At 45.5% G+C, this 10,564-nt stretch overlaps 2 protein-coding genes across 2 annotated transcripts; both read right to left on the bottom strand.

Annotated features, from left to right (window-relative positions):
• Positions 1 to 275: 275 nt before the first annotated feature.
• On the bottom strand, positions 276 to 527 carry F5891DRAFT_923611 (uncharacterized protein; the record flags this gene model as incomplete). The annotated part of the gene is made up of 1 exon (XM_041373832.1): positions 276 to 527. A coding segment is annotated over one exon (252 nt), but the record flags the coding sequence as incomplete, so codon positions are not given.
• A 745-nt stretch (positions 528 to 1,272) lies between these two features.
• On the bottom strand, positions 1,273 to 4,313 carry F5891DRAFT_1131771 (uncharacterized protein; the record flags this gene model as incomplete). The annotated part of the gene is made up of 20 exons (XM_041364699.1): positions 1,273 to 1,356; positions 1,734 to 2,043; positions 2,071 to 2,117; positions 2,139 to 2,222; positions 2,247 to 2,341; positions 2,369 to 2,390; positions 2,412 to 2,473; positions 2,501 to 2,520; positions 2,548 to 2,578; positions 2,606 to 2,703; positions 2,737 to 2,764; positions 2,789 to 2,858; positions 2,901 to 2,945; positions 2,979 to 3,040; positions 3,065 to 3,091; positions 3,119 to 3,291; positions 3,325 to 3,379; positions 3,404 to 3,600; positions 3,628 to 3,712; positions 3,773 to 4,313. 20 exons carry the CDS (start codon positions 4,311 to 4,313, stop codon positions 1,273 to 1,275), a joined length of 2,136 nt encoding a protein of 711 aa, XP_041217601.1.
• Between the last annotated feature and the right edge of the window lie 6,251 nt (positions 4,314 to 10,564).

Genomic DNA, 10,564 nt, shown 5'->3' with positions numbered 1-10,564 from the left:
GTATTGTTCCAGGACCCAATTTATCAACAAGTTTGAAACTATATAACGCATTGGACATGGGCGGACGCAACTGGCCAAGATCACCTGCGAAAATGATATTCACTCCGCCAAATGGTTTGTCCCTCGCTGTTTCATCCCATGATTTTGCCTGACAGATTCGATGCGAGACCTGGCTTAGCAATTCTGCCGATAGTAAGGACGCTTCATCCAAAATAAGGTACTCTACTGGTTCGCCAGATATACTCCAGGTCATGTTGTTTTACGGGTACCTCACATTTAGGCAGGAAAGTCAATGCATGTATGGTGTATCCATCGATCAGAACAGCCGCACTTCCTGTAGGTGCACTCAGCGTCAATTTCTCTGGTGCCCCACAACGTCTGAACATCTCCACAGTTGCTCGAATAACATGACTCTTGCCAGAGCCTCCAATGCCAGTAATAAACATAAGCAATTGTTTGATATCACCATGAATAAAATGCTCTCCAATAATCCTCAGACACATTTCTTGCTCAGCATTATTTGAGAGCTTAAACTCTTGAATGATGTCCGTCAAAATACACTCTTTCTGGCTATCTGTGATCTCAGGCTTATAATATATCGATGTGATGTCCGCATCTTTCTCCATCTGTTCCAAGCTGATGGTTGGATCATCTTCAGTCAAATCCATCTGAGCTCGCTTCACCTCTGCGTCCGTAGAACCTACATCTATGGGTCTCTTACGTTTCTTAGCAGTTTTCATGATAGACGTAAACTCCTTAACACGTCCTCGATTCTGGTCTGTCAAAAGCTCTGTCATAGTCGCATCACATTCAGAATTCGCACTTGGGAGTGACCTCACAACTTCAAATAACCCACCGTCTTTGGCGGCTCTAAGGCATGTTTGAATATCCCCAGCATTTTTATTGACATCACCAGGGATTAGTGACTTCGATTCACCATCTATGGCGGAAAGATCGTCGTCTTCAGGATCAAGAGAAGAATCAGCGAATAAGGCTTGGTCAAATGCTGCCATATCAGTTTGTCCGTCATCATATTCCGTGTCATTCCGATCAAATACATGAGGTTTAATATGTTGTTCTCGTGCTGCATGAGCATGTGCGTCTCGAGCTTCTTTACATTCTTTCTCTACATTCATATTGTGGATAATAGCAGTCTTTGCAGGTGAAAACGTCTCTTGTTCAAATGCCTCAATCCATGTTCTGTGTTCACCTTTCAAGCATCTCAAGTCTCGCCATGGCTTAAATAACATCATCATACATCGGCAATATTTTTCATATTCTTCCTCTGCACCATCCGGCCGTGGGATTGCATCGCCTAATAATACTGGGATCACTTGTTTTTTCCGCATACGCAACCTATGGGATTTGTACTGACTGTGCTGATCGCAAAACTTAGCTCGTAAAAGCATCTTCTTCCTCTCTTTTTTCATCTGAACGGTCCTAAGCTCCTCACTGTCGCTATCTTCGATCTCTGATGTGTCTTCTAAAGGTATGTCTCCTCGTTCTTTGACAGTTCTCTCCACAAATTCCCATAAGCACAAATCATCGAACTCATGTGCACTTGTAGGACGTAACACATAATCTTCAATCTCACTAGTGAATTCAACAGCATCAGGCATGACGTTCACAGTGATCTGTTCTTCGTTTAATAATGTATTGTTATCCTCCGACACTAGTCGATCATCAATCGGAAGAGATTCCATGTCTTGGTCAAGTCTTTCAGCGGCACGTACAAACTCATACCACTTCACTGTCTGAAAAGTATGACTCGTATAAAAGTCACCACTCCCAACAAGATAACTCATGACTTGTTGATGGGATATTTCCTGTTGACCCATCAAGGCATTCACAGATTTAGTTATCAGACTACGATTAATTCTTTCTGCACCGACGTTCTCTTCGACTTCAAACTTTTGTTCATGCATTTTGGTGGCATACTCTAAGGCCTGGAGACCTGTGTACATTGGAAGATTACCTTTCGTGATATACTCGGTTATATAAAAGACGGCCGCCTTGGCAGCTTCACCCGAACCGATAAACTGACTGTCTGTATTACTTTGCAAGAGGAACAATATCAGGTCCGTATAATTGTTCACCCTACCTCGCCATCGACGCAACTCAATCGAACCAGATTCAACATCGATGCTGGTAACAGCCTGCAGTGATCCATCAAGGCGCATCCGACAATTGTGGTCTCCACGCTTTTCACCGGCTCTTATGTGCTTATAGCACGTGTCATTGTGAACATGCCAATTACATTCTATCGCCAAGCGAGTCAAAAATGCTTGAAATTCGTATGCAAAAGATTGATCGTCTAAGTCCGCAATTTGTGGAGGCAACTCTAGCCGAGGATCCATCTCATCTGAACCTCTGTCAGGCTTCTTTGCGTCCTGCGGACTCGTCTCAAATACGCACGCAGTATCATTTGGCAGTTCGCAGCTGATAATACTCTCTAACCATGCGAACATCTTGCCTTGAAATCCTTCTTCATTTGCCATACGCTCTCGCAAAGCTTGTGGGCTCGGATTACCTGCAATCCAGAGCAACATATGACACTGTAAGGTGCCCCGCCCTTGCGCTTCCACCATTCCATAATATGCTTGACAGTGTCCAAATATACCAGGGCCATGCTTATACTTCGGGATAATATCAATAAAGGCACGAATCTGAAGATCAAACGCAATGGCAGCTGCATCAGGACGACTTGCAACAATTTTGGCGCGCTCAAAGGAGGACATCATTGACCAATCTGCCAACTCGATGCCTGTGATGACGGGCAAAATATGACTAGTCAAGTCATGAGGATTCAGCGTCACAAATAACGCAGGTGTGCTAAATTTTTTCATCAAAGAACGAATCTCATTACGACGACACAATTTATATCCGATGCTACCTCGTACCGACCTTGTTGAAGCTTGCAAACGACGCAGGATGTGGACAGCTTTCTTTTCTGCAGTCGTCGATGGTTTCTGATCCACAGAGTGACTCCACTTATCAGCTAAAGATGTCAAGGATGGCGCGATATCTGTCAGTTCCTTAGCTAATCCTCGTTGCGCAGATAAACCGATGCGAAAAGTTGTATTCCTGCTGACTTCTCGTTTCTGGATCATATTCCAACATATGAAGGCAAACTGAGGATCATTTCTAAAAGGTGAATCATCATGACGAAGCAAATTTCTCACTTGCGCTTGCATTGAAAGGTGTTGCTGCTTTGTTCGCCCAGAATGAAAAAATCCCCCGATATCCCAAGGGTCGAGATGGGGAAACAAATAGGACATGAGACCAGGATCACTGTCAGCTACGAATTTACTACCTGTCCGTGACAACAAGAATTTCTTGCGGTCTAAAACATATGCGAGTGCATGTAATTTCATTTTTTCTCGGCTTTGTGAAGAATGATCACCTTCTGTATACCCAACAGGTTCCATGACAAGATCACCACCGTCACTTCCATGAGTATCGTGAGTATCGCATGAATTGAAACCTGCATCTGGGGAAGCCTGATCCTCTGTCAGCAAATGGCAAATCGCTAAAGCATGCGGCACACCTGTATCTGCATCGAAATCAGCCTCATCAAACAAAGCATCCATATTATCTTGGCTATATGATACACCACTATGCTGATACCATGGATTGTGTGTAATCAAGAAATCAATGAGCTTACGAACCCTACTTTTCGTAACTAACACAGGCTTCAATTTTTTAACGGTCTCTCACGATGGTACATGTTTTTGACCCGAAAAAATTACGCACATAGCATCCCGTAACTCACCACGGTTTGGTGGTAACAAGTTATACAATTCCGTCGAACTTTGCGGACGGATAGCGACATTTCCCTTGTTATATCGTTGCGAAGCTTCCTCAGCTGACCAAAATTGAGTCAAAGAAGATTTATATGTATAGAAGTGAGTAATCTGAGATGCTCTCGCGCGAGAGACCAACATCAAATCATAAATAGAAGCCGAAGAGAAAGCCTCGCGAATCTCTGGAGATAACCTTTCATGCCCGTAGTATTGAAAATTAGCGAGAGAATTCACTGGCTGACGAGGACACTTAGAAATGAGCGCCGAATGGCATGAAGAACACATATACATTTCTGATAGGGACCAGCAACTCGTCAAACCCTTGGCATATAAAATTGCACGGCCATATAACTCGAGATCATATGTGCAAGGCAGCATATGCTCTGGCAGACAATCGTTCCGCAACAGATGTAACGGTATCTTCGCTGCTTCTACAGACCGCAATTCTTGGGCGCATACATTATGAGCACATACAGCACAGCAACCACGTTTTAATGATTCGGGACTCATCTTCTGTTGCCACTCGCGGATAATATCCGACTTGTCATCGAACGACAATACCGTTGGAAAGTGCGGATCATCCGTGACATGTCCATCCTTATGATGATAAGCTTGTCGATGTTGAACGGCGTCCGCAACTCTCGCTTCCTCACGCTGCAACTGACTCGCTGCAACACGAGTATCACGCTGAGACGCTGCATGAGACGAACGATACGATTGTGCAAAAGGATCAGGCAAAACATGATTGGAATGGTCCCGTCTGGGGTGTTTCAGCAACTTAAACACAATGGTGTTCGAAATACAATCATTATTACATACATGTACACGTAGGAGATCACGAACATGATCCTTTCGATCAGCAGAGGACACATATATAGAATGTGCACGGGCAATCTCAGCGTATTGCTCTCGATTGAATGTCGGAAAATGCTCAACAATCAACCGCAAATTGGGAGCGACCACAGGCAGCAAGGAACCTGCAGGATATTGATTACGCAAGGAGACACGCTCACGGGAGACCTCTGAAAACCCAAAACACTTGCGCAGGACACACGATGACACAACAGACATCCCATCGTCGACAAGCTCGCGATCAGAAACAACTAGAGAGACAGGAGGAGGTCGAGAAGATGCTTGATTGAGTGCGGAAGACGATGCTGAAGCCATGCGAACAAACACGAGAGGAAAGAAAGAGGAGCACGACTGCGCAAACACAGAGATACAGTGATGATGACTAATGTTAAATCATGGCAACCGGGCCGGTGTGGAGCCGGGATGATCGAGCTCACAGAGAAAATTTTGTGGGAGACCTGTACCCTCTTCTAGGGTACAGGAATTCTTCTACATATTACTAATCTTTCCTTGTTGTGCTCGTACCTCTATCTCCAATATGCGCTAACTCCTACAATTTTCTGGTCCCGTGCTCGAGTAAGTATATCATTGTTGCCTGCAATGTATTGGCCTTATGCTCACATGGAAATCTGCCACTGAAGTGACGGAAATTTGGCACAAAGCTATACAATTGCACTGTTGTGTGATAAGAGAGATATCGAGGCAAGTGCCAAGTGTGAGTACACCGCGGCTGGTGCGCGAAGGTATGGCTTTTCGTATGGTTCCAAATCATAAAGCTTATTTCCAACATGGCGGTTGTAACTCATCGTGCTTGACAGATATCTTTTGAGGGAATTAATGTAACGTCGCTTCTCGATAAACACATCTTCGTTTTCTTGACGATACCGACTTTCACACTTAGCTTAGGTGATATGGAATAAATTTCGGTTGCGGTGATAGTAAGACAATCAGGTCAATCATCATGATTTGCCTCACCTTCCCTTGAAGTTTTAGTTAGAGCGATGTGGGCGTCTTTTCCTGATCACAAACATGTGTAGGGAATTCGGAAACTGTCCTTTCCTTTATAAGATCAAACATGACAATGGAACGATCGATAGCAGAATTACGTCGATGTTTGTGAATTTGTACTATGTATTGATATATATGTGATTATATTTTGTCCACCAGTTCACTGATGTAGGCATGAAATTTTTACACTGTTCCGAATGAACTGAAGTCGTACGACAATTCCCAGGTTTTATGAATGGCCTGAGGAGTCACACCTTATCGGCAAGATAGATCAGGCTGGCCTCGCCGCATCCAATGATTTTTTGAAATGCGTTTTATATCGTGAAAGTTGAAACACCAAGGTCAGCTGCGTTGGTATGAAGGGAAAACGAAACACGGTCATGTTGTAGGCAAAGTTCCGAGAAAAAGGTGTGCCGTGTCCCACTAATATTCATTATTGGAGCCAATGGATGAATTTAAGGACAGCCAAAGAGAAACGGGGATTAGAGGCAGATTTGATACGTCTCTTCAATTGTAGTCTGGTACCTTCTCGGATGAAGTTCGTCGTGTCACCTCGGCAGGAACCTGCAGCACGTTGACATCTTGTCTTGGAAGCAAACCTGACACGAGCTTGGCAAAGGTGTCACGGACAAAGCCATATCTTCGGGTCTTCGCCGGCGATTTCTGATACCAAAAGCCTGAAATTCGCTGGGACCTAAGGGCATAGAGATGGAAAACACACGTCCTCATCCAGAATTTGAGAACTGTGGTCGTTTGAAGATTCTCAGATGGTGTGGATTGCCTCAGGCACTTGATCAGCAAGATAGATCAACTTGTACTGGTACGCGGCACTGATCCCCCGTGTTTCCAATGAGCATACCTCGTGTCATATTAGCAGGTAGATGGCACATCGACAGGTATGAAATAATCTGACGGATGTAGAAGTTGCGTCTGGTGAGGTGTTACAGGCTGTGGGGGGCAACACGGATAAAGCTATGCCGCCACATTCTCAGGACATTGCCAGCGCTCTCTATTATTGCAAGTTCTTTTTTGCTGCTCCACCCTTTTCACACCTGGGATAAGGTACGCAATACATCCGTCGTCCACGTCGATCTAACTAGGGTACAGTATCTGCGCTTCAGTTCCCTAAGGACGAATGGCAGTCTAACGTGTCGATTGATGCTGACGTTCGTACACAGCCTTCGGTCCTTGGTTTATCATTTGCTATCAATCCAAATGAATTCACTTACCTTGCTATCCCCGCTAGGTGACGTGGTGCCCTGCGATGCGTGGCTTTAGAACCCGTCGTGAAAGATGAATTTCACATTCGCCCATCATATGAAGCGGGACACGTTTGTTGGGAAACGGCATGTGTTGGATTGGTGTGCATTCAACGACTAGCAGTGGACAAATTTTCATGCTAATGATTTGTCTTTTTCTAGACGCCCACCGTGGTCGAGAATCATCCAAAATTCTCCATTTATATCGATATTAATGCCCGTGTTTGACGACACTAGGGTTTTGTCAATCTTTGCACGAACTTGATCGCCGAATGTGGTCCTTCTGCCAAATCCCATAGATGCTGTCACATAGATCAACGGGGCTATTTTATTGCGCAAGTTCCCTTGCTTTGCGATAAACTACCTGAATTTCGTCTGATTCTCGTTCTCTGTACCACAGAGAAGGCAAACACGGAACTAACTCATCAGGATACACTGTAGAATCGCAGAGAACGTACTCGAGCTACCTGGCATGTTTCACCTTGTGGGAGTTACACATCACTTGTTTAAGGCAGTACAGGTTCAAAGGGTTAGCTGAAAATTCCGTCAACAATATTACCACTTTCCTTTCGCCTTGATGTAAACTCGTTCATGCAGCCTTTGAAGCTTCTAATTGCTGATGCTAGATGACCGATTGCCTGTGAGTCTAACGACTACCAACGCTCGAAATTTTTCAATTTGGTAGCGCATGAACTAGCCGGACCTTGAGTCAGAAGGAAATTGTTCTTTCTAACGCACTTTGCATCATCCCAGCAGGTGGGAATGAAGCTCTTTCAGTGCTACGGCCTATGAGATTTGAGATTTGAAATGTTGTCTTTCGTAAAGCTGGATCTCCTACCTAATTCTGTGCTGTCAGCGAGGCTTTCCATAGGGATTCGCGGCTCATATGCAGAACTGATGTTCCACCGTCCTTGGTGGTCGGTTTGGCCTATGGTGCTTTGTTTACCCCAAACCGAACAGTGGCCGCCGCAGATACACTCATATCATGTACTGATTCCATCCAATATCGCTTCTATTCATTTCTCAACCAGCAGTGTTCTACGCATTGTTCGATCAACAGCACTATTACGAAGGCGGAAACACTCACTAGTGTGTCGCTACGTGCAAATCGGTTTGTTCTCAGGGTGGGGGGGTCTTGGTCGGGAATCGGGATTGCATATATTTGCCTCGCAAACATCGGTTTTATCGCAACAGTCAGTATCCTTTTCGTACAACTGGTCCGCTCACTACACGACGGTTGCTTTGCTGTGACAGACATTATACTAGATGCTGTCAACACAACAATAAAGGCAAGGGCGAGGGGACGCATTGTCCGTTTGAAGTGGTATGATCTGCTGAGGTGCTCGAATGATTTATTTGAGGCAGGGTGGACACTGCCAGTGACAGTAAGAATATGGGCTTTTATATTACCACAAAAGTGTTTGGCAAAATGGGTATGCCTCACCGGACAATACTGCACGACAAGAATTAGGCAAAACCTATCCCATCCACTACTAGCAGGTTTTCATGGATGTAGTCGTTTTGACACAGCCGTGACGCGGTTGTGACGAGGCAAAATGCCACGTTGATCAAAGCTGCTGCATGAATCGCATGGTCTTCCTGGGTTCCCGGTGATTCGAACGCACTTCCAGTCTCATAGTGTTACCTAGCCGGCCTACATTATGTGATTGCTGGCTACACTGGCACCTCCTATTCTTCCTGTCTCCGTGTGGTTCAAAATTACGAGATGTAAGACCACAACGCTCTGTTACTCACCGCGACAAGACTCATGGCAAGTAGTCAAACGTTCGGGACACCGTGCACTTCCAATCGGTTTTCTATCCAAGGGACGGGTTCAATGTATCATTGCTCTTCCAGGATGATCTACATCACCATACTCGGAGATGCTGAGTGCTTATGGACCCAGTCGACGGCTGGTTGGAAACTCGAATGTTCAGTAGACAGTAGTTGCATCGAAGGCATGGACTGCATCAATTGAGGGTTGTATGTCCCATATGTCGAGTGAAGATCTTGCGCAGACGGAACCTGCGGCACTGGATGGTAATGCGAGAAGTCTTCATCACTATTCACACTGGGCACAGGAGTTAGTGAACCTAGTGAAATGTTCCGAAGTGATTCGAAGGATCCATTTGGAGTTTGAAGTGGAGATAGCGTGCTTTGGCGAGAATTCAAGCTCAAGTGTAAGGGTAGTTCAGGACTGAGATAAGGATGTGTCCACAGGCCAGGATTCTGCTGCGACGACATGGAATTAACAACATTGCTTGCAAGTTGTGAGCTATCATGATATACTAAATTTTTTCACCAACCGTAATGGTTCCAGCCTAAGTCCCAATTCCAAGAATGACCGAGCAAAAATCTAGAAAGTTCCTTCGATGTTGGAGTGGCAGCTATGTCGAGTACTCTGCAGCTCATTGTAATGATATTCATATGGGCCTGGGGCCATTCACAGGGGATTACGATGTATGGAATGAAGTACACCAAATCGTTCGTAAATCTCGAACCCAACGAGGTGCAACTCGATTCAAATCGGAGTTTCGAGTTGAAACAACTTTGGTGAGGGCATGTAGGAAATGGCCGGTCTGTGTTAAGTCTGCGCAGACTCCGCCTCAAAGTCTGGGGGGCATGGCACCTGGAATACTTGGCGACTGTAGAGCTGTAGTCGATGATATGTTGTCTGTAGGCACGGCGGGCAACGTGAAATGGCGGGAGAGGCTGATGGCGGGATGGCGGGGGACTGACAGTAAATTATGACATAATACAGCGGGCAGACAACCATAGACTTCCCGGCACTTTCCGGACAACTGCTGGCTGGCAGACCTGTCCCCCAGACTTTAACACTGAGTCTGTGACTTGTCTGTATAGACCTCACGCAGACTGGCCAAATCCCGCACTTTCTGACTTTGGTCGTTTTCGAACCGAATTGATTTCACCTCGAGTTTAACTCGCCTCGACGGCAACACTAGTGTACCCAGAAATTTCATTAGAGAACCCGTATCTATATCTATATTTATTTTAACCAACATGCAAATGATGCAATGCAGTCTCCAATCGACGAAAACAGCCGCGGGCGCGCACCTCCATTTGGTTCAGTCTTCAGTACCAGTGTCGTCGTTTAGGGACCCTAGCCTTCGCTGTCAGATGGCATCATGGAGACCACTGAGTCTGTTGCTTTGGACACAAACAAAGGGCTGGACAGCTGCCATTCTCGTTATTGTATTCCTGAATTGGAGTGTTTTCACTAGGCTGGAGCTTGTGGGTTCAGGTATGTCCATGTTCCGCTGTCTTGGGGAAGAACGAAGACACTGACTAGTACTAGCGCTCCAATTCATTCCAATATTTGTTGTTCCCGTTTATGCTGATTGACCAACGCCGCGTTTGTGGATTGGCCCCCGACATTTTAGATCCCACATTGTTGTGCACAGCGTTCTCGCTTCGCGAATACTATTTAGTCTTCAAGCGAACAGCCTGGGAGCAATTGGTCATCCCCACATACCTATCGACGAATGCGCCGGAAATGCAATCGATCCCAGATGGGTTTCAAGCGTGGCATGAAGGCAGGGAGACATTTACTGGTGCTGGCCAACCAGATCAAGCTTAGATGTGCTAATAATTTTGTGGGTCCCATGGATAGTATTGTCAGTT

This window comes from Suillus fuscotomentosus (genome assembly GCF_016647785.1).
Source record: "Suillus fuscotomentosus strain FC203 chromosome Unknown F5891scaffold_152, whole genome shotgun sequence".
In the NCBI taxonomy this organism is placed as follows: domain Eukaryota; kingdom Fungi; phylum Basidiomycota; class Agaricomycetes; order Boletales; family Suillaceae; genus Suillus; species Suillus fuscotomentosus.
Note: the sequence above shows the minus strand (reverse complement) of the source record. Positions and strands in the feature narration are given on the sequence as shown.